This window comes from Lasioglossum baleicum, chromosome 12 (genome assembly GCF_051020765.1).
Source record: "Lasioglossum baleicum chromosome 12, iyLasBale1, whole genome shotgun sequence".
NCBI classification, from domain to species: Eukaryota; Metazoa; Arthropoda; class Insecta; order Hymenoptera; family Halictidae; genus Lasioglossum; species Lasioglossum baleicum.
The window spans coordinates 15841119-15864810 of NC_134940.1; the positions used below are offsets into that span (position 1 = coordinate 15841119).

The window sequence follows — 23692 nt, forward strand, 5'->3', positions numbered from 1 at the left end:
ATAAGTATATAGAATTTAATACAGAATCAAATAACAAAGTTATGCTTACGAAATGATTGAACGGAGGAGCTCTATGGTTGTTCGCAGGTGGCAGTGCTGGTTACCAAAACGCCCAGTCTCAGCGACGTTATTAAATTACACATTCAACTATTTAATTTTATACGTTAGATATCCAGACATTTTTTTCCAAATTTGACGAGAAAAAAAATTGAAAATATAAATATATATATATACATATGTATATGTATAGATATCATTCCTAGCGCGTGATAAGTTGGACAAATGGTATTTGTCGTTAAGTGTATGTGTACAAGTATTTTACATTTAAACGATTGAACGTACAGTGGTTTTATCATAGAGGAGAAGAGAAGGGAAGGAGCGTGATCCGCTATGATCAGGTCTTTTATGTTTCCTATCTTTGTCGCGCGCTCATGGAAAGAAAGATTAATTTAAAATATCGCGCGTTAGAGCGCCAAACGGTCATTTACGATTATGATTAAAAGTATAAATGACAAGAGCGTTTTATACTTGACTAGCAACACGTGTAGCATCTACTTTGTCATGTTTGACTAAAATAACTTCGTTTAGGATTAAGTTTAGTTTGGTGTACAGTCGAAGTTAATCTGCGATTGTAAAATAATTAATATTAAATCGGGTACGTATATATATATATACATATATATGTGTACATACACACGCACATATATATACATATATATGTACACACACGTGAACACACCACATACACGTATAATTGTCTGCATTGTAACAGTAAGGTACAAAAATATTTACGCTATTTGTAAAGTCGTTAAACAGTCGATCATTGTGAACACAGCTCAATTACCGCTAAATATGAATTCTAGGAAATAGAGTTACACGAGAACGAATAATATCGTATGTTCTGTATAACAAAAAGAAAGAAACAAGATATAAGATGAGGGGGAAGAAGTAATTGTATTTCGCGTTTATATATTAACGTATAACCCAAGAAGTTCTAACATGTATCGGGTGACTACACCGTTCACACTTGTGCGTTTATTAGTGCGACTACTGATTTCTTGACAAGATTTTCTGAAAATTAACAATATAACAATACAATAAATCAGTCTCATTGTTGCAATTGTTTTCATTTCGTGACTTTTAACAATGGAGGAGCAATTCTGGCGCGTACTGAGGCGTCAATACTCTGCTTAGAAGTGACAACAACCAAGTGGTATACACACGTGTTTGTCGGTATCATGAGAATCGAATTACATGTTTTAGGATGGTTCGAAGAGTATTTCAATATACAGTGATAACGTACATTAGTAGAACACAATGTCACACTGGCAGAGACAATCATGAAAATACTCTAGAAGCTGATCGGAGTAGATGATTTGTATTAAATGGAAATCTATATACAGAGTAATTGTCCAAAGACAATATAAACGTGCATGAGTAGATCAAAGTAATTTGTCCCAGCCAATTGTGTACATTAAGGCACAGAACCATTTACGTAGGGCAAGCAATGAAATCTTCTATTTCCCACCTATTATATCGATAACTATCGAATGAAATGAACTGTACTGAAAGTCTCTCATTGTCGCATGATGTCATCAGCATAGTAATAGTAAATTGATCTAGTATTGTAAGTAAAATAGTCTAACGATTGCAATGAAAACGAACATTGAAACAAAGGAATCATAAAGAAAAAAAAAACAAAAAAAAAACTTCAATACTTTTCCATATTTCTTATTTCTCCTCACCTTCAACACGAAAGATCACAGATTTATCGCTACTAGCAAAAGAAATTGATCAAACCAGCAACTGCCATAGGAAACCAGAATGATCTCAACTTGACGAGAACATAATGTACTTATATGAGCGAAATGTAGGTATGAGCTTTTATTAAAGAGTGAATCTATTTTTGTAACGCCTAAATGAAGATTTAAGAAACGAAAAAGAATATAACGTACGCAAAACGCAAATCGCTTTTGTTTGTTGTACGTACGGTCAGCGGCGATATTAAGTGGACATTTTAAAAATCGCATAACTCTTTCTAAAAGTTGGTCCAAAGGACTTGAATTTTTTAAAGATGTCAGACCGACTAGTTCGCTAGAGAATAAGTAAACAAACATTTATTAAGATTGAAATTGGTAGGGGGAATGATACAAAATTTAAAAAATGATGTTTTGTCACCTTTTTTATGTGGGCCTGTAACGATAATTTAAAAAATGCGTTTTACAGATTTCAGTAACTTATATGCATACTGAAAATTTCATCGAAATCGGTCAACATTGCAATAAGTTACAAACGTTTAAAGATGATCACGTAAGGGCGAAATGCTCTCATCTTTAAACGTTTGTAACTCATTGCAATGTTCACCGATTTCGATGAAATTTTCAGTATGCATATAAGTTACTGAAATCTGTAAAACGCATTTTTTAAATTATCGTTACGGGCTCAGATAAAAAAGTCGACAAAACATCATTTTTAAAATTTTGTATGATTCCTGCCAATTGCAATCTTAATAAATTTTTGTTTACTTATTCTCTAGCGAACTAGCCGGTCTGACATCTTAAAAAAATTCAAGTCCCTTGGACCAACTTTTAGCAAGTTATGCGATTTTTAAGGGTGTCCACTTAATATTGCCGCTGACTGTATATATACAGTTTGTTTAAAGGATATTTTTTAGTCAGAGTGCTATGTTTGTCGATTTTAATCGTCCGTTGGTGGAAGATTCTAGGTGTATAAAAAGAATTTGACGAAAATTAAGTTTATTTCACAGGCGTAGCAACAACCTGAGATACGTAGGGAACACAAAGAAAGAAAGAGAGAGAGAGAATACCTTCCCTCCATTACCAGCAAGGAGATACCGAATCTGATAAACATACAATAGAGTATACGAATAAATGACGACTGATATGATAAAAGTTATTATTGACCAATGGCACAGGTACCGCACACATTTCAATGAAATCTAGAAAATGTTATTTCTTCTTTTAGAGTATTATATATAGTACTTTCACATTCATTAGAGTTTATATATTTATTTCATTTCCTAACGAGTCTGTCAGTACTGAATAGTATTCGATCGTTTGTTTATGATGCACCCAGTTTTTTTTATTGAAAGTATATATATAAATATAAATATATATTGTCACGATTCTTTTTCTATGTAAATAATATATACTTATCAGTGAATCTCTAGTCTCTTACAAGTTACCGTGTACAAAAATTCACTCAAGTTTCTTGCATATGCATACATGTATACATTAATATACATATCACATGTATATGTACGTCTCTGTGTACTAAACAAAAAAGCACACATTTAAGACAGAAAAGCGAACTGTTTTCTTAATAAACAATGGACAAAGTATGCAAGAGAATTAACGAATTAAATCTATGCTAACATGTATTATGCTCATAAAATCTATTAAACAAAAACAAAAATATATATATATATACAAATGCCCGAGTAAACCTCAACCCAAGCTCAGGTGAGTAAATATATAAATCTATCCGTTTCTTAATAAAAAAATAAAAAAACAAACGTATCGACTTATTGCAAAGCAAATGTTAGCAAAGATAAATGCTACATAAACCTGCATATATCGAGTGTAAAGTGGAATCATTTATACATGTAGACAGGGTCATGCTAATACGACATATTCAGCACAGGGATACACAGGGATTGCTTTCTTCTTGTCAAGATAATTCAAACGATACATACACCATTTCATTGAGACATTGTGAACCGCTTTATACGTGCGATACCTGCAGTATTGTATACCGCAATAGTAGAGATGAGGCAACGATTGACAGAAATACAATTTGAAATTTTTTCGGAATAAACTATCAATTCACAAAACCAATCGTGAACTTACTGCTAAGACAATAAGAAAAAGCAGGGAAGGAATGTACTGAATATATCTACGAAAAGAAAAGTTTAAGAATAATAATGACAGAAATAATGATAATAATAATAATAAATGTGTGATTCAAGTATTGTTTATAAGCGAATATTAGACAATAGGTATAAATCGAGTATCTATATTTATAAGTTTGAATCGCTTCTGTTATTTACTGTCTTCTTTCTAACTCCGTATTATTAATTTCTTTAGGCTGATAACATCTGTATTGTCGTACACGGTGGCACTACCATTGTTTGAGCCGAGCAACATCTGCCACATGACTGGCATCTACGATGTTTTACAAGAGGATTCTCGAGTGCTCCTTACTTTCGCAACGAAAATATTACTGAAAGGTACTTAGACGTTGTACTTCGTATTTAAGAAAGTATTTTTACGAGTCGCAAACTCGGTAGCAGATCACACAATCTATGATAAGAGAACATAGAAATAAATGGTCGAATTTCTGCGAACAACTGGAAGACAGTTTTCAAACTTTCGAATTCATTGAAAAAGAGAGAGAAAAAAAAAAGAACAAATACACGTCGTCGTCAAATTTCTTCGTTTTATTTCGCTTATTTATATTTTACGTCGTTCGTAACAGTACACGCGAATGTTGTAAACAATATGAAAAATGTACAAAACTGGAAAAATATAAAAACGCAATAACATGCATTAATCTTACTGACTCTTCTTAAAACTTAACATCACATCTGTAATCGATTCAGTTTAAGATAAACCGCTAAACGTACAAAGGTATAGTGTTCTCGCAAATTTCGTTCGTACAATTTGTCTATAACTGAACATTATTCCTTCGTACACTCCTTGTCTATTATGCATCTTCTATTACATTATACATCAAATTTATATGTTCAACCGATACGAATAGTTCTAGTGAGAAAATGAATGAAAGATAATTGTACATGTACGCATGTATCGAATTTCTATGAATCGGATTAACACTTGCGTGAAACGTGTAAGGTTAAAATTATAATTATTACAAAATTAATAATTATAATTATATTAAAATTAAGCTTACAATTAAATCAAATGCGTCGTCGGATCGGATTTTCCTTAAAATTGCAGAACGGACGCAGGATCACATTTAAGAACCATTTCCCTGTGCAATTACTCATGGCACAACGTGTTTTAGCAATTTGTATCATGCGTGATTCTACCGCTGTCGGTTTTTGTGAATGTTATTAGACAGCAGTACGAGTTGTATGTAGCTGTGTCCTTCTCGCATGTTTATGTATCTAGAAATTACGATTTCATGATAAGAGTCGCCATTAACTGGTTAAGGAAGAGAAAAAGGTATTAATCCGACACCCACCTGTTTTTCTCTTGTTGCTGTATGTGGACTCTGTCGCCCCTTTGTAACGATGTAATCACGCTTGTGTAACATGAAACTTCTGTAGCTGACGTGGAAGATGCTGTAGAACACTTCACTAGTTTCTGAGTCTTGGAGTCACCTTCGGAACTCAGCAATATCCAATACGAGTAATTGGTTGGCTCACCGAAATAAAATATCTGTAAAAATTCGGAAATATAACTGATTGTTCAACGAAAATACAAGTATTCCGCGTACAGGGTGAGTTACGTGAAAAAGTCAAGTTGTTTCGGTTAATGTACAGGGTGGCTGAGAAGTTCCCGGAATTTTTTAAAGCAGCGCTCGGATTTAGTTACGCCCCCTGGACCTGGCCGCGCGTCCCGCTCTACGCGGCGGCCCTAGTTCTCGTAGGCGCCACGAATAGTCTTCGAAACTCGACCGCCGCGAGTAAGTAAATCCGAGCACTGTTTTAAAGCATTTCAGCAGCATAAAAATACCGCACAAACGAATGAATCCACAAACTTGAGCGAATAATAAGTTTCATTAATTCATTAACAATGAAATGAACCAAAAACATTTACAACAAATGTTCGAAATTGCCTCTTTTTGATTCGATACATTTACGGACCCGTTTTCTGCGCAAACATCGTCGAGAATTTTAGAAGGCGGGTCCGTAAATGTATCTAATCAAAAGGAGGCAATTTCGAACATTTGCTGCAAATGTTTTTGGTTCATTTCATTGTTAATGAATGAATAAAACTTATTATTCGGTCAAGTGTGTGGATTCATTCGTTCGTGCGGTATTTTTATGCTGCTGAAATGCTTTAAAAAATTCCGGGAACTTTTCAGCCACCCTGTATGTGAGGTAGACGGAAACATCAAAGGCTCTGTTCAAGGGGACAAATGTACCGATACTAACGCATCTCCCTATTGGATTATCTTCAAGGTCTCTTGAAGGTCATCGATGGTTTTTCAATTAGCGCTACATATTTTAGACTTCCTAGCGTAGTAGCTGCTTTCAAGACGAATTCAAGGATATTATAAACTTGAAATAACTTTGGACCATGCATATATACATACCTGAGCAGAGATCATGTACAGGCCGGTCGTGGTAACTTCAATAGATTTCTTATCCTCGACTAAGTGGAATTTATTTAGGCTAAACTGAGTATTGTTTTTCGTGCTTTTCACCCAAGGCCCGATATAAACTAAAACGGAAACAATTCAATTTCATAGAACATTTTCGTAGAAGACTAACCGAAATATTACACGCTGCTGGTACATACCTGTATCTGTAATATGTTGTTCAGGAATTGCACCGACAAATGTTGCCACTAGTGGACCTGAATAACAAAACGAGAACGGTATTTGCAACATGTCGATCACTCCCTATAATAAGTATAACATCTACTTAGATGGGAGGGCTGTGAGTAATTGTTATAAAGGGTCTGGTTGGTAGAAATGGTGGACGTGTAACAAAAAAAAAATACATGCTAACTGAATAATACTAGATACCCAATCGCCTGCGTTTGGGCCGCCTTTTGTTCTTTCCCCGTTTTTTACCTCTTCCCTCGTCTCTTCGAGACCTCCGGGCTCGAGGTTCTCTTCGTGATTCTAATTCGTCGTCGACATAGTCACTGTCAGTATTGTTGTTGTAAACGACATTGTCGCCGGGGTTCGAATCTATTTGTTTTTCCGACGAGATTCCCTTGTTCGTCGTTAATGTTGCTCTTTCGATACGCAAATTAGTTTGGTCGTCGTTATCATCCGGTTTCCCGTCTTCCTCCGACGTCGCTAACGAACTTGAGCGCGTTGAACTCAGTTCGCTGCGAGCACTCGCGCTATGAGCATCGGCTTGCGACGAGCGTTCGTCCTCCGAACTTCCGACGGGATTAAAATACTGACTATGCGCGTTAAAAGCGTACGAGGTTTCCCTAGTTTCGTTACGAATACCGTCAAACATCTCGATGGCTTCGGTAATCGAGGAAGCATCTTCGAGTAGCCGTCTTATCTCGTGCATGTTTCTGTGCTCGAGAGACCTGTCCCGCCGGTGAAACCATACTCGGTTCAAACTTCTGTTCAGTCGATCGTATTTGGACATCAGTACGAGCAGGTTCATGTTCACCGACTGCATCTAAAAATATTCATTCAAAGTCAGCATTATTCTCGCTCTCTGCAAGGTTTATTCATGATTCTTGGAGATATCGCGCGCCATTTTCGTACTCGCTCGTAATTTCTTTGTGTCGAATATTTCGTGGTATAGCGTCGTCATCGGAGTGCCATTAAAGTTTCGCTAATATATAGATTTTCTCGATTTGTTTTCTTTGTACAGGTTGATTATAAAGTCCCGACCCATCGAACACGCACCTACCAGGTGGTAGAATATTTCGTAACAGGCGAATTATCGACAAATATACTCGTTCGACAAATTGTTTAATGTCAATAGTTGTTTACTTGACTCGACTCAATATTATTGAAGTGAAACTTCTTTGCTGAGGGGGCTACAATTTTCTAGCGTTACGGAAGTGACGAAATTTCGCGAATAACCTCGAATAGTTTGACAAGTAACATTCTCATAATTAATTTAATAACTTTAAAGATTTCATTGGTGAACTTTTAAGATTGTAGAATGTAAAATGAAGCCTTGGCTACATTCCCATCTCAGTTTTATGCAGGTCTGATGCTTAAGTTGTTAGTTATTAACAAATTTTGGAGAAGTGGTATGTTATGTATGTCTGGAACAATCAGCCCGCGCAACAATTGTTAATAACTAATTAGCCAGAGTTAATTCGTGAACATTTGCAATTGGATAACATAGAATCAACCTCCAGCTACTTTCACATGAAGTTTCTCAATTGGATTTTGTTCCGACTGAAAGATTTATAAACAATTTTATCCAAACCCTTGTACTAAAGTAACCTGATAAATTTTGACAGGTGTCAGGTAAGTAAAAAAACACTCGCGTGGAAAACCACGCGCGGCAGAAGTGAAACTTCTTGCAGTCTAATAATGTTTAGAAGTAAATTAATATTGGAAATGATAAATAATCCTAATGAAGCGACAACAAGATCAGGAACAACTCTCGATGCAGTACTATCAATGATAGAATCATAGAAACAATTGGCCTGTGATAGCTAAAATGTAATATAAATATTCTTGATTCAATTTTCTCTAAATGTCTTGCAAATACTGCATCCAGAGTTGTTCCTGATCTTGTTGTCGCTTCATTAGGATTATTTACCATTTCCAGTTGTTACTTCTAAACATTACTAGACTGCAAGAAGTTTCACTTCTGCCGCGCGTGGTTTTCCACGCGTATGTTTTTTCCACGTTGCTGCAGACATTTGGAATGGATCGGTATTTTATAATCACCCTGTGTGCTCTAGAGCAGTGTTGTTAGATTGGGCGGGTTGCACGCGCATGCGCGACCAAATGCAGGAACGTATGTGCGTCCTACAGTCCTAAGCAATGCCCGGAATGCTTCAAAACATCGTTAAACCTTGCGACACTATGTATCTTGGCCTTCGTGGGTAATACCGAACAACTGTAATTGCTCTTCCCCAAAAGCCCTGCGCATCTGGGACCTTTCCATAAAAAAAAAACATTTTGCTAAATTATGCGGGGTGACCAAGGTACCCCACTTTTGTACTTCACAGACGAATCGTCGCGTATGCGCGCGCAGGCCAGCCAATCTAACAACACTGCTCTATGTAAATAGAGTCGAATGTGCGTTACCTGTACTTGTAAGGTGCGAACTTCCTTTCGCATGTGGGAGAGTACGACAGCGAACGCAATCGCCAACAGGAAGAGAACGACGGTCCGCGATCTTTGGAATATCTTTGATTTTTTCACGTTCGACACGGTCACGTTCATGTCGACATTCAATTCGATGAAATTCGTCGAATCCTTCGTGGAATCGCCAGGATGCGGATCGGTACCGTCTCGGATCCGTTCCATTTTAATTTTTGTGACCATCCGACAGTACCGACTACGCGCGTCGGTCAATCGTACGGACTAGTTTCAACGATTATCACACATCGACAAATGCCCTGGAACAGGCCATAATATTTTTATGAATTGTTTTGTCGTGTTATCGTCGCGTTATCAAAACACGTTTCGTTCGGCGCAGCAACGATTATCGATGGTTGTTAAAACAGTTGATCGATTTTTTTCGGTCTATTTAGGTTCACGTGCGCGAACGGTCTACGATGAAACGAAAAGTCAACAGATCTGCACTCCTCGTGCACTTGACCAGACGCTCGGAGATATACTGCACGAATTTGACAACAAGAATGTGTATATAAAGGCTCGATTCGTCACACTTTGCAACTTTGCTGACTCCTGTTAGATTGTTAGTGCACGTACAAATGTGTCATAGCGATAAGCGAGAAAGTGTTACGGGCTATCGCGTATTCTATCTGGATAGTGTGTGATCAACTTCGTTTTATCTTTTATTAACCCTTGCGTAGCCAACCAGGTATCCATTTACTGCATTTCTTGCAAAACCAACAATATTACAGAATTTCTCTGGGAATGTCTATTCTTCGCTCGCTTTATAGTCGTAAAATGAGAATTTGTGCAAATAGTATGTTAAATACAAAAGGTTTTAAACAATCTATGCATATTGGTTGGCTACACAAGGGGTAAACACTAAGCACTTCAACAAAATCCGAGTTCAAAGACTTCTGTACGCGTATGAATGAATGTGTGAATCTTCTCGTGTGTAACGATTGTGATCGAGCAGGTTGATGCACGTGCACACCGAGTTTCATTGTCTTGAATAGTTTTCTTCGCGATGAATAAAAAGTTCCAGCAACGTTCTCGTGAAGCGAGAAATAAAGGTAGGACTGCGTAAATAAAGAAATATTAGTAGCGATTCGATCGTTCAATTTTACTATTTTATACGATGAAAGATGAAATAAATAGTATGTAAATACGTTTGACCTGCTCGTCCGCCGGCGTTCTGTTTGAAATATTCGTTAACTTTCGATAGTTTCGAATGTTTGCGTGGAACCGTTAGACAGTAAGAGTCTCGTCGACTGTAAATAGTAGAAGATCTCGCTTACCTAAGGAACATGTCTTGGTTCTCTAGAAGAAGTATCTTCGACAGAGCAACAGGTGAGGATAATCGATCCGCGAGTCGATCGTCTTCCTGGCTGTTGACAGCGTGGCCGTCGAGACTCACAATCACATTCTACAGGTCCGAATGCAATCGTTCCAGAGCATCTTTTGTTTACTCAGGCAGTACGCGGCCCAAGCGTCTGCAAGCCTCGCGACGAGTCCACTCGACCGGTTTGGCGGCTCTTCGGTACTTCGTGGTACTTCGGTCTTCGGCTTCTCGGCCTCGGCTTCTCGATACGAGCGCTGCCAACATACGGTTGGCAAGAAACTATGATAGCCGCTGACCACCTCTCTTTCTCTCTCTCTCTCTCTCTCTCTCTCTCTCTGTCTCTGTCTGTCTGTCTCTCGGAGTTCGGAATACTAAAAACTAAAAGCATTAGTTGATGGACCGATCGCTCTTTCGTATACGGAAGCCACGAACATCTTAATCCTTTTCGTTAACAAACGATAATCCTGTGTTATTACTAGACTGCGGATCTTCATGCATTTATGACTAAATTGAGTAGATGAAATTCAAAATTGTTGGAAAATTTAAAAAATTGAAGATGTCAATATTTGTTTTCTCCTCAAGGGGACATTACACTTCTTTCTAAACCCTCATTGATAACCGGTCACGAGTTAACTTGTGGTTTCATGTCCAAACGTTTTGTTGACTTCGTGTTTGCACTTGCATTATCAATTTCAATTTATGAAACCCGGGGAAAAATAGAATATTTCAAAAATTTCATTCGGTAATTGCTATACAGTTTATCATACTAAAAAAATATTAAAAATTATATAGAAGATATATGTTCAAAGTTTCACCTTAATTCGTTATGTATTTTATTGAAGTTTATTTAGATTGTTTTAGTTCCACAGTCAGATTACGAAATAATAACCGGCGACATGAGATGGCCTCTGTGTAAAATCGCCGGTCAACAATCTGTTAAAATCGTTAAGAGAAGAAATAACATTCAATTCAGTTAATACTTCTTGCAATCGAAGCAGACAATTTTTATTTTGCATAAACATCCGCAGTCTACTTATGTATTACATATTTTTCAACGTCGTAAACGTAAATTGCTGAGTTCTACCAGGTCTGATTGTACGTCAACCTTCTCGAGATGAATAAGGGATTGAAAAACGAATTGTAAGTAACCGCTTATCAAAATCAGGAACGTTACATTGGTAGCAAACGATACGATTTGTAAAGAGCGTGGGAACAGCATCGCGAATTTTAACGAGATGTTATCTGTTTGTATATGTCGCGAGACTTTTTATTCGGAAGGGCGGATGTAGTCGAAATGTAAGACGATAAGATAAGAAACAGGGTCGCAGTATGTGTACGCTTGGAAAATTCAAGGGATTTACTGGTAACTGTCGTGAATATTTCGAAGCAACGGGAATTTCTTACGATTCCTATCTCCACAAGAAACTCGTTTTCAAGGCCGACTGATCCTTACGTTGCGTAAAATTGACCTGGATCCATTCGGTCGTCCGTCCGTTCGATGATCTTAACCTTTTCGTTAGTATCGAAATTATATTGATATATAACACAGGCAAGCGTATTTATTGGAAATATTTATTTACATAGTTACATCGAGGATTTTTTTATTCATAGATAGACTATACAATAAACAATGTTCGTGTTTTGATCAAAGTTGTCTTGGACTCTCCAACTCAGCGGCACCGGGGAGACTGACAACTTTTAGCGGAGCATTTCCATTTATGTGAGTATGTAAGTAATCGCATAACCGTTGAACGATAGTACTACGAATTTGATCGAGCGCTCATGGTGGAATGAAAAACAGTCATTTATATTTGCTTTCCAATACAACTTCATTGGACATTTGTAGAAATCAAGTAATAGTTGAAAAGAAACCGACCTGCGCTTTCATTATTATTTTAAACTTTTACATTAGATTAATTTCCGCTATGAGAGTATATGAGAGTGTTCACGTGTGTTCACGCCCGGGGTTTCGCTTTTCTCTATACAGTGCTGCCCCCTAGTTTAATTTTTAGCCTAAATCAGAACCTACATCATCTTTACCCTTTTTTTTAGAAAAAATGCATTTGCGCACTCCCCTGAAGGGGGTAGTGTGGGGCTCAGGGGATCGGATGGTCGGATCCACTAAAAAGAGAATCACCCAGGATTTATCAGGATTTATGCCCTTTCTTCCCACATCTATAGGCTCGTATGTGGTGCGGCCGGGGCCCCGTTCTTCGCATTTCTCCCGGCCATAGTTCAAGAATTGACAGTTTTTAATAGTATCTCGTCGGTGCTAATATTACAGCAATTTTAACGCTTCCGTAGTCCCAATGTTCATGTTTGTCTGAGTGTTTGTTTGTGTGAGCGTTCTAACCAATATTTCTGTTGGAGACGAATATGTAATACGCGTGGAGCAAGGCGTCCCCATTCCACTGTGATCTATAATCATGCAGCTGCGAATTCGTACCTATGTCATCGTATTCCTGCTGGGAATCTTCTTCTCATCTGAACACGATACATGTACACGACTAATATTGTAATTTTTTTGGTGAAAAATAAAGAATATTACTTACAACAGTAAATGCGTTCTTTTTGTCCCGCCCTGTACGTGACTCTTCGATAGTAAAATTAGTTCAACATCTTGGAAAATTTTGGATAGAGAAAGATGTTTCAAATGAGATAAAAAGTATATTGTATTAGGAGAATCTTCGTTTTCGATTTTCGAAAAATTTTCGACCGTCTGGCTTGACGTTGAATTGCACTACTGAATTTTCGAAAATTTTCGGCACTTTTTCGGAAATTCAGTAGTACAAGTCAACGATAAGTCAGACGGTCGAAAATTTTCGAAAACCTCGAAAATTGAGTTTTGGATTAGGAGAATATTATATCGAAGGAGATGGCACGAAATTCAGTAGTACAAGTCAACGTCAAGCCAGACGGCCGAAAATTTCGGAAAATCTGTAAAATTGTGTTTTGTATGATATCGAAGGAGGTGGCACGAAATTCAGTAGTACAACTGAACGACACGCCAGACGGCCGAAAATTTTGCGGATGTTTAGTAGCATAACTCAACGACAAGTCGGAAGTTCGGGAAAAAGTGGTGGTTCAATAGATATGTACGCAGATATTCTTTGTTATTACATTGTCTTTATTTATTATTAATTTGTATTTTACATGTGAATTCTACAAATTATAAACATTTATACCAAAAATGTTGACTAGGTCGGAGAGACTCGGTACACTTTTTTTAGTGTAATACTGCAGCACAGGAGGTACGGACAATTATATTAGATGATCATCAGTCCACTGCTATACTGCTATACCTTGATGGTGCTGCGGAAGCCGCTGTATAAATCTGCTAGCATCTGGCATCTGCTAGCACCGTTGCCACAAATCAGTGCAGCCAGAACGGGGAAATCAAGGGGAAATGATGTACCCCCTCTCTGATGACCAGACCAGTCTACAATCTACGGCACGTGACGGGCAACGTGGTCTACGGTCTTACAATTAGTGGGGGTCGTTGGAGCTTAGTGGGGGAAGAAGGCGTTTGAGGTTTGAGGCTTGAGGGGCTGCTCTCACTGCTCTGCACTGCTCTGTAGTCTGCCCAAGTCTGTCTGTGGTTATTAGGGAATTTATTGGGTTCTGGTGCCCGTGGAGCGCTCAAGCACTCTGCTCGTGGAAGGTTTTCAGAACAAACGCTTAATAAGAAGATGTAACGAAAAATAGACTTTATTTAATAGTGAACTCATTGTTGACTCTAAGATTTGAGAAGAGAATCTGCATGTCTCTGCCTCGTTCGTATTTGCCTCGTCCTGAAGTTTTGTCTCCTTCCAGCTTCCTTTTCCTTAGCCAATAGGAAAATTCGGATCTTCCAGCTGGATGTCGATTCGTCGGGTGGCTTGTCCTCGGTTGCAGCTCGATGGTGATTGGTGGTGGAGGTGCCTCAATAGCGCGCGCACGAGAGTGAGGTACACGCGAGGGTGAAAGCCCGCCAAAACAAGGGTCGTGGGACAGAGCGAGAGAGAGGTCCTTGACTGAGAATTTACGACTTCCTGTCCTTGACCGATTCTAGACTTCGACTGTCTATTTATGCGAAATTGGAGAAGCTCCTCCAAGAGGTTACGTGACTTTACCCAAATTCCTCGATTAGTCTCGCTCATCTGGTTTCGTCAAGGATCTCTGTGGAAACCTCTTGTTTCCCTTACTTATTCTAAGCCTAAGCTATCGTGCCTGGATAAAATATATGTATATGAAATATACGGCTTTGAAACATTACGTTTTATATTCAAATTTCCCTCTCAGCGCCATTAATCTAACATACAGGGCAGCAGCGCTATTCGTAACTATGTTCGCGTGATCAACGGGTCACGCTATATCAGTGGCAATACCGCATCCGTAGTATCAATAATCAGTGGTGCGTGTGCGTCAGTGTGCGTGCTCTGTCTCTGTTTACTACAGATGTGCTTGCGCTTGTGTGCACTGTGCACGGTTAGCTTGGCGGAATTTGTGTATACGTTCTCGAACAGTGTGTCTGTCAGCGAATAATTCGATTTTGTAACAGAAAAACTTGAGGAAAAATGGACAACGACAAAAGCACTATGCTTGCGGTTCTTCAACTGCTAAGAAAATATAATCTGAAGGTATGAGAGGGACATATTCATTATCGGACGTTTTCTAACCTCCATACCGTATATAAACATTGAGCGCGTTATTACGGAAACATCGAAATTATATTTTCCTATATGGAGTAATCCTATATTCGATAATAGAAAATCACGGTGGTGACGTACAAACCCGACTAATTTGTTTCGTAGGGAACCGAGGAGTTGTTTAAGAAAGAGGCGAATTTGACAGATATCTCTGCGGATGATACTCAACAGACTGATTCCGAAGTTAACAGTGTTCTCTCAGCATACAAGAGCGAAGGGGATCCTGCACTTTACGAGAAAGCGTATAGTGAGCTAAAAAAGTTTGTAGAAGGTTCATTAGATATATACAAGGTAAATTATTGTGTGTGCACGTTAACTACATTTAGCGAAAGCTACAAAGGGACTAAAAAGCCTGTATTTACTGTTCGTTTATATTAGTGATGGACACGGTAGTGGCCCCCAAGCTGCCTGCTTCTCCCACCAACGTCTCTTTCGTGCAGCGTGCCTTCACTCCCCCCATGTATGTCCCTCCATAGTCGACTATGAAAATAAGAAGCACCGATGCGCTGCGAAGGTGTACACTGCATGAAAGAGACATTGGTGTGGGAAGCTTCTTGCGGCAGGCAAACGTGCCCATTGCTGGTTTATATGTTTGAAAAAATGAAATGTATTTGTTATTGAAAACAGCATGAATTGGGCACTATATTATACCCAGTTTTGGTACACATGTACCTGGAATTGGTTTATAACAATCATTCGGAAGAAGCCAAACAGCTCCTCGAGAAATTTGGTGGGAATTTGGAGGAGTATTATCAGAACGACCTGAGAAGACTGTCCAATGTTACCAAACGCGAGCAGATGGCGGGAAACGAGTTAACCGACACTTTCAAGTATGCGCGCAAGTTACATCTATACAGAATACGATTACCAATAGGTTTCACCATACGAATTTTATAAAATAATCCACAGATCGAATCAGTTCATAATCAGAATGTCGAGGGACACGCTTTCGATAATAAAGAGGCACTTACAAGAGAAAAAACACAGCGTGCTGTTGAACATTATACAAGAACACCTGTACTTCGATATGTATGAAGGGGTAGCAAGAAATAAACAGCAAATTGATGCGACGTCTGGTGCGGTAGTAGGAGAAGCTACGAGACAAGGTACTGGAATTTAACCACTTGGTTGTCAGTGACGAGTTATATCGCGACGTCGATGACACATCTGTGACCCAATACGAATGATATCGATGTCGACGATATAACACGTCCGGGTAATATAACACGAACGATTCTGTTTGCAGACAATAAGGCTAAGGTGTATTACGGACTTCTAAAGGAGCCAGACATACAATCTTTGCCGCCAACGGAAGAAGAGGAGGACGACACAGGCGGCGCAGACGGTGATAAACCGAAAAAGAAGAAAGCGAAGAAGGATCCGCTATTTTCGAAGAAAACGAAATCGGACCCGAACGCGCCGCCTGTAGGCAGAATGCCTTTGCCCAATTTGTAAGAATGTTTTCCATCGAAACTACCGTTTGCGCCGTTCGAAGCGAAATTAATCTGAATATTTTGGATATAGAAAAGACGCGGACAAATTGGAAAAAGTCAAGGCGCTCAGAGAAGCGTCGAAGAGGGTTGTACTAGGTCCGGACATGTTGCCGTCTATATGTTTCTACACGATTCTGAACGCGGTTCACACGTAAGTTCCCGCAAAGATTGAAACTGTGTATCTATCCGAATATGTATATAATATTCAACATAGTGTGACAGCGGCAGAAGTAGCGGAGGATTCGAGTCTACTGGCCATCGGGTTCAGTGACTCCAGTATCAAAGTATGGAGCCTAGTCCCACAGAAATTAAGACTGATGAAGACTGGAGAGCAGTTGCAGGACATCGACAGGGAAGCAGGTATTGTTGCTGCAACGGGATATTCTAACGTTCGCGATTAAAAATGTGTTTTGTTTTTCACAACGGTAGACGATGTACTGGTGAGGATGATGGACGATCGTACAGCGGAAACATCGAGGTCTCTGTTCGGACATAACGGTCCTGTGTATAGTTTATCGTTCAGTCCGGATAGGAATCTTCTTCTTTCGTCCTCGGAGGATAGCACAGGTACGTCGAATATCGCGCGCCTGTGATTGCTCGAGAAAAAATGTTATCTTGTGATATATTACAGTCAGACTGTGGTCCTTGCACACGTGGACCTGCGTCGTTTGCTACAAAGGACACTTGTTCCCGGTATGGTGCGTGAGATTCTCGTCTCACGGTTACTATTTCGCCACGTCCTCTCACGACAAAACTGCCAGACTCTGGGCGACCGATTCCCACCAACCTCTACGAATATTTGCCGGTCATTACTCGGATGTAGACGTGCGTTCACCTCAATACCAATTTCAGAGTTTACAACGAACATCTTGTAAAACTCGGAATTTCTTTCAGGTGGTACAGTTTCATCCGAATTCGAACTATGTAGCGACAGGCTCCAGCGACATGACAATAAGATTATGGGACTGCGTCACCGGTAGCCAAGTGAGATTAATGACCGGACACAAAGCTCCGATTTACTCCCTTGCTTTCTCTGCAGAGGGTCGGTTTCTAGCGTCGGCCGGAGCAGATCATCGTGTTTTAGTCTGGGACTTGGCGCATGGCCATCTCGTTGCTGCCTTGTCGAACCATACCGGCACCGTTCACTGCCTATCGTTTAGCAGGGACGGTAATATACTGGTCTCGGGTTAGTGTCGGCTGTTGCTAAAATTCAAATGTCTAGCGTCGAACAGAAATGTATACTTTCTCTGTCCGCAGGGTCGTTGGACTCTACAATTAAATTGTGGGACTTCACCAAGCTCGCGGAGGAGATGAGTCTGGAGGACGTCAACGTGTCCCACAACCCAGACGTGAAAACGAACGCGGAAACCTATCTCCTCAGGACGTTCGCGACCAAAAATACGCCGGTTTTGACGTTGCATTTTTCTCGAAGAAATTTACTCTTGGGAGTTGGGATGTTCGAGTCAACGTAACGAACGCACTCGCTTCCCGCCGTCGAGTTTCAATTCTATTTACAGAACATTGCCTGGCATTCACTTGCCGTTGTTGTAATATACAAAACTTTGTTAATAAACTTTTTCACATTGATTACTGGCTGAGCTGCGTTCGATTTTTATTTGAAGTACTCACTAAGCTTCCCACTAAGCGATAGAAGCAATAGTCTTCCCCCACATAGTGTTACTAAAGCGTAGAGCTATTACGTTCTCTGACGTTTGCCAAACGAAAAGACTGCGTGTCTTTGTTGTTTTGCTCTTATTTTCCACATGCTGTACTTTTTTGCGTTCCAGATTCTCATTGCTTATTAAACAAGTAAATATCCCCCAACAAAAACATCCTGTAAACAGGAGCCAAGTTCCTATATGGCCGTAAAAAGTTGTGAGATCAAACAAAATACGGCCAAGTTCGTTAGCTTAGAAATAGCTCTTGCAATACTGAAAAAAGCGTTTGTAAAAATTAGTTTAAAAGAACGCTGTTTAATTTTTAATGAATTACATGCAGTCCTAAATTATTTAAACTTGGCCGTTACTTTTTAAACCAATGGCCATAAAAGGTGTTAGGTAGCGGCCAAGTTTGAATAATTTAGTCCTGCATGTAATTCATTAAAAATTAAATAGCGTTCTTTTAAACAAATTTTTATAAACGCTTTTTTTGGTATTGCAAGAGGTATTTCTAAACTAACGAACTTGGCCGTATTTTGTTTGATCTCACAACTTTTTACGGCCATAGGAACTTGGCTCCTCTCTCCTCTGTTTACAGGATGTTTTTCTTGGGATTTCATCAATTTTGAAATTTCATCAATTATCAAGTAAGTATCAAAGATTAACACTGCCGGCGAATTAGAACCCAACTTTACCTAGATCTTTTTTGTTATAATTTTAGTGTCATTTTCTACCTTATCGTAATCTAACAGTTTGAGCTTTTTGCCACTACCTCGAATGGCGCTGTACGGACGTTTGAAGAGAGCAGATGATTCTTTCCGGAATTTACACGGTTCTTTACGGGAAAAGCGGCATATTTAATTTTCTCCATACATGACCTATTTCGCAATGTTCTTCTTTAAATACAATTTCAAACTTTGATAATTATTCCTTTGAGTGTTTGTGATGGTGGACCTATTTATGTACCAAATTTCAACCTTGTAGGTCGTAGGTCAATGGGTAGTACCCAAAAGGTTTTGATGATCTGTTAGTCAATCAATCAGTGACAAAAGCGATTTTTGAGGTCCTATATCTCGGAACCTACTAATGGTAGAAGATTAATGTTTTGTCAATATTGAGACATGATAGCATTTAACAAGTGTACGAAATTACATCTCTCCATCTGCCTCCAGTGCCGAGTTATAAGCCTCTAAAAAACGGCTAAGTTGTTTCGTGTAAAAGGAGGTAGTGCGAGAAACTTGGCTGGTGTACTACCGTGCACCTAGATAATCGCAATTCTATCGTGTTTGGTCTCATTTTACATAATCAAAAATACTTCACCAATACGTTGGTAAAGATAAAAAAAGTAACACTCTCCGTAGAGACGCTAGTGACACTATGCGAGGGAAGACTGTACCAAGTACATAGTATGGATGGATGGCGGCGCTAGATGCTAGATTCGAGCAATTTTTCATCGCGTAAAAAATTCAAAATATCAATTACACCCGTCGCTACCGGCATAATATCTATCAAAGAAGATTCGGTGTAATACTCTTTAGAACTTTAGAAATAAAGTACAAGCGCGTCAGTTATCGGATGACTCGTATGTCCGTTATTAAATATTAATATTCATGAATTGATCATGGGATGTTCGCGCATAATTGATGAAACTCCGAAGACAAAGCAGATGCTGCGGATCCACTAGATCCGATTGCAGAACTTAAATTACAACCAGAATATGGATGGACGATGGACCAAGGATGAGCTTCTCAGTGACCATCATCCATATTCTATCTTGATGACTGAGTACTCGGAACTATGGTATCGCGATTGTGGTTTATTTCGAATTCCACTCGCTAGCTGTTGTATTTTCATGAGCTCTCCTTTGATTGATTGCTGGACCGAAATTATTCCGATTACGTATCTTGCACTTATCGCCAGGGTTCAATTCCCGCGAGTACTATCTATCGACGATTGTTTTCGCGACAATCGGAAAGGCCTCGAGAGAGTTCTCGATGGTTCTCGAGAGACGCCGGACTTGGAATGGGCGCGGAACACGGCTACTAGCATTCCCAAAAGTAGACAAAAATACGAGAGGAAGGTAAAAGAAGAAGGTTAACGCAGAGCCAGAGGAAACGTTTCAAGTAAACTCAAAATAAATTGTTGCCGACGCTGCTGACCCACATCGAACGTTTCATTCACACCGGGATATTCATGGTTGACCGACATCCGGTTTCAAACGCGTCCCCTTAGAAATCGTCAGATACCGAGGCGGTTCAAATAAGACTGAAGGTCCGTCTCGAATTGTATGCGCTTGTTAGGCTAGAAGGTCAGCCAAGTAGGAAACAAAGAGTACGGCCCCTTTTCCAAGACACCAATCTCTCTTCACTGGATCTGGACCAGAAACGCAGGTGTAAACATACATACCTAACCTTAATAGACGTCGTTGCATTTCTATTTTAAGTTTGCAATCATAAATCAAGGTGGAAAGTTCGAACTAAAACATGATACTTAAATTTGGATCGGGGAATCATGGACGTTTTCGGAAATATACCGAAATTTCTGCACACCCGGGAAATGGGAGGATCCTGAGACCATTTGAAGCGACATTTTCCTTTGCAAAAATGTTATCCGCGGCTTTGTTTAAGAGTTATTAACGAAAAACACGGTCTATTGGCCGCCTGTGCCAACTCGCCTCTAGGTCGCGTTTTGATTGGTCAGTATTCTTCGTTAATAACTCCTATATAAACAAAGCCGCGGATAACATGGATAACATTTTTGCAAAGGAAAATGTCGTTTCAAATGGTTTCAGGAACCTCCCATTTCCGGGATGTGCAGGAATTTTGGGACACCCTGTATAGACGAGCATTCCGGAGCAGAAACACCCCCTCGGATGTAACCGATCGAGCCGATAGGATAATTAATAAATATTCATGAACGATCATGGCATCTATAATTAATTTGAGCTGGAGGATGCTGAGGGTTGAACACCATCGAAAGCGCAATTTCACGCGAGAGATTTATTTCCGATTGTTGATACGCTTACTTCTATCACAGCATACAGACGTAAGTTATACGCGCTTGTTACCATACTTGTGTGTATGTATTCATGTATGTAGTATGTTATGTATGACGTGAATCCTCTCTTCGTACATATCTCTCTCTCTCTCTCTCTCTCTCTCTTACATTTTCTCTCTCACTGTTTCTCTGTTTCACTTTCATTCTGTCTCACTCGCTCGCTTTTCGTTTTCTCACTGTGGTTCCGCGCGCGCGTGAAACGATGGCTTTTAGTAGTTAACACTTTCGTAACAGGGGGTGTGGAAGAGGGGTTACAATGGTGTGACGTTCCTTTCATCGTCTTTTCCTGTCCGCCCTCGCATACCTCTCGTATTCGCGCTCGTTTAAACGATAACCAACTATACATCAATCTCTACGTCCCAGTCACAAGCCTCGCGCATCGATATCAAACCTAGGTTATATGCGTGATCTTTAACTATATGTTATATCATCTTTGATAACGTTATGCACTTATGAAATCTGTATAGGGTTAAGTTCCGTGGTTAATGCAGGAGCATAGGGTTCCCGGCGCCCGGACTTTCTCGGTTCCTAGAGCTCTTTCGTTCCGAAGTCGACGCGAGTATATATATTTATGTATATTTCGTTTAGAATACCGTCGGAGCGTTTTCAACGTTTCTTCTTTTCGGATAATTTCGGTTAAAATATTACACTTCGTACACGTGCGAAACGATCGTGAGTTCTTCACACGGTGAGAACTCAAGCTACAAAACTCCGTCTCTGTTCGTAATTTTTCCTATGTATCGGTAATGGCGCCGCTAAGCTCCCGCGTTAACTATTGTGGTTGGCTGCGTGTCTCTTACAAAAAACGATGGAATTGTCGACGGATCGACGCAGATCACACCGATCGATTTTGATAACACGATGGATCGGCTGGGGGGGGGGGTATGATAACGCTTTTGGTCGTGATGCTCCTTAGGATAAAATGTTTGCGTACGACGATATATCACCGTTCGGATACGACAGTTACAAAATTATACGGTAAAACGGACTTTAAAAGCGTCAAACATCGGTGCAAATTATTTCCTGATAACTTTTCCGTTTTCTTTTTACGTATTTTTCATGATATCGGATTCCATGTTTCTCGTTTCCTTCTTTCCAGCAGTGAATCACAGTTGTCTCGTTTTGTCCCGGCAACTTCCAAACGCGATTTCCGTCGGTCGCGTGACTACTCTGTGTTCGCGTCGACACCGTTATTTTCGACCATCTTCCCGCCAAAATTTGTTCTCTGCGTCGTTTCCGGTCATGGACGTTTGTGGCACTATTTTTTTCCGGCAACCGACACCGTGATAAAAACTCTCTCTTTCTCTCTTCCTTTCTCGATGCAAATTACGATTCCTACTTCGTTTTTTAAAAGCATATACTTGCATTCGCTTCTCGTTTTACTTTTCCCCGTTCTTTTTCTTTTCTTCCCTGTGGTTCGAATTTTTGCCCCGCTCTCATCACTTCGAATTTAACACGTGTGTCCCTCTACAGCTACCGTGATACCGGTGTCTATGTCAGGAGAATCATTTACACGATCGTACCAACGGTTTTACACTCACCGGATCTAGACTTCGCTGAACGCAACAGCTTCTTCGATCCGTACGTGTACCAGAAACTCGCGAATGTCCGATCGAGAAACACCGGATATACGGATATACCATCGAACGTTCGTGTTCGATTATACGTACAGGTTGACATGTCGACCGTTACCATTCGAACGCGTACGAGACTCGAACAACGGCTCGACCGAAGCATAGCTGGTCGTTGGAAAATGCGAAACGAGTCGGACCCGCGCTCGGTGAAAATGCCTTTCGAGAATTGGTCTATGGTATTCGAATACGATTATTGCGTAGATGATTCGAACGATCGACCTCGTCGCTCGTCGCTCGTCCGTCTTGGTGGATCCGGAGGCCAGCGAGGTAGGCGAAAATTTAAAAATCTTTAATTATTCACACGGTGGTCTCGATATCGGCGATGGCGTATTGTCAACAAATACTGTCCTTCCCGTAATTGTCTAGGTACATCTCCTGAGGTGTGGCTAGGTTGTAGCGTCCGCTCAAGCGACTACCCGTCAGGCCATTGTTGTGATGAGTGTGATTCACGTGAAGATGGTTTACGTTCAGGGCGACGTTCTTTTTTTTCTTGCGCGCCTTGTGACGGTAGAGGCAGTACTTCAGGCAGCCGGTGGCGAGCAACAGGATTAGAAATATACCTAGGGCACCGGCACCCACGGCTACGTACAGTAAAGTCACCCCGAAACGGTACGAACAGTTGGCTTCCTCCTCGTCGAATCCGGAAGGGCAGTGCCGAATCCCGTCGCACCACAGGACCGAGCTTATGCACGCCTGGATCTCCGGACACCTGAAAGATGACAATCGTATCATAATTGACAACGGTAGGTAGTTGGTGATCGGAGCTGCCTCTCCCTTAACACGTTCCGTGCTAAGCCGTTTTTGCTCGACTTATCATTCAGGCTATTTG

At 40.0% G+C, this 23692-nt stretch overlaps 4 protein-coding genes and 2 long non-coding RNA genes across 14 annotated transcripts in view; 4 read left to right on the top strand and 2 right to left on the bottom strand.

Annotated features, from left to right (window-relative positions):
- The window catches only part of LOC143214036 (uncharacterized), a 28469-nt gene extending 23897 nt beyond the window's left edge, over positions 1 to 4572 (top strand). For 3 of the 4 annotated variants that reach the window (XM_076434557.1, XM_076434556.1, XM_076434558.1), the window contains exon 9: positions 88 to 4572. In XM_076434557.1, the coding sequence (XP_076290672.1) occupies positions 88 to 134 (47 nt within the window). In that variant the 3' untranslated portion in view covers positions 135 to 4572. The remainder of the gene's footprint in view (positions 1 to 87) is intronic. The other variant, XM_076434559.1, reaches the window with a different exon arrangement.
- Positions 2798 to 4572, top strand: LOC143214039 (uncharacterized). Its single transcript, XR_013010087.1, has 2 exons — positions 2798 to 2935; positions 4107 to 4572. It is a non-coding gene; the product is annotated as an uncharacterized LOC143214039 (long non-coding RNA).
- Positions 4429 to 10575, bottom strand: LOC143214034 (uncharacterized). 6 transcript variants are annotated; one of them, XM_076434553.1, is made up of 8 exons: positions 10290 to 10574; positions 8959 to 9272; positions 6894 to 7357; positions 6787 to 6839; positions 6510 to 6566; positions 6304 to 6431; positions 5227 to 5423; positions 4429 to 5149 (listed from the first exon to the last, which is right to left on the bottom strand). In XM_076434553.1, exons 2-8 carry the CDS (start codon positions 9196 to 9198, stop codon positions 5068 to 5070), a joined length of 1221 nt encoding a protein of 406 aa, XP_076290668.1. In that variant the 5' UTR covers positions 9199 to 9272; positions 10290 to 10574; the 3' UTR covers positions 4429 to 5067. The 6 variants fall into 6 exon arrangements, 5 of the variants coding, with proteins under 5 accessions (XP_076290668.1, XP_076290667.1, XP_076290666.1 ...); XM_076434552.1 differs by having other exon boundaries at positions 6739 to 6839; XM_076434551.1 differs by having other exon boundaries at positions 6787 to 7357.
- On the top strand, positions 10478 to 14651 carry LOC143214040 (uncharacterized). The gene is made up of 3 exons (XR_013010088.1): positions 10478 to 11473; positions 11985 to 12053; positions 12386 to 14651. It is a non-coding gene; the product is annotated as an uncharacterized LOC143214040 (long non-coding RNA).
- Positions 14652 to 14738: 87 nt separating this feature from the next.
- Taf5 (TATA-box binding protein associated factor 5) lies at positions 14739 to 18127 on the top strand. The gene is made up of 11 exons (XM_076434544.1): positions 14739 to 14952; positions 15127 to 15312; positions 15649 to 15851; positions 15931 to 16127; positions 16268 to 16472; positions 16546 to 16665; positions 16729 to 16874; positions 16944 to 17081; positions 17146 to 17339; positions 17409 to 17700; positions 17772 to 18127. The coding sequence occupies exons 1-11, from the start codon at positions 14890 to 14892 to the stop codon at positions 17984 to 17986; spliced, it is 1959 nt and encodes a 652-aa protein (XP_076290659.1). The 5' UTR covers positions 14739 to 14889; the 3' UTR covers positions 17987 to 18127.
- A 3029-nt stretch (positions 18128 to 21156) lies between these two features.
- Positions 21157 to 23692, bottom strand: part of LOC143214060 (uncharacterized) — a 71807-nt gene continuing 69271 nt past the window's right edge. The window contains exon 11 of the mRNA XM_076434617.1: positions 21157 to 23572. Coding sequence (XP_076290732.1) covers positions 23197 to 23572 — 376 coding nt within the window. The 3' untranslated portion in view covers positions 21157 to 23196. The remainder of the gene's footprint in view (positions 23573 to 23692) is intronic.

Coding starts and splice junctions, on each gene's coding strand:
- LOC143214034 (XM_076434550.1), bottom strand. CDS start 9,198: ATGGTCACAAAAATTAAAATGGAACGGATCCGAGACGGTACCGATCCG. Junction 5,424..6,303: donor TGTACATGATCTCTGCTCAG/GTATGTATATAT, acceptor GAATTTTTACAG/ATATTTTATTTCGGTGAGCC. Junction 5,150..5,226: donor CAGCAACAAGAGAAAAACAG/GTGGGTGTCGGA, acceptor CGTAATTTCTAG/ATACATAAACATGCGAGAAG.
- Taf5 (XM_076434544.1), top strand. CDS start 14,890: ATGGACAACGACAAAAGCACTATGCTTGCGGTTCTTCAACTGCTAAGA. Junction 14,953..15,126: donor TAAGAAAATATAATCTGAAG/GTATGAGAGGGA, acceptor TTTGTTTCGTAG/GGAACCGAGGAGTTGTTTAA. Junction 17,701..17,771: donor CGGTAATATACTGGTCTCGG/GTTAGTGTCGGC, acceptor CTCTGTCCGCAG/GGTCGTTGGACTCTACAATT.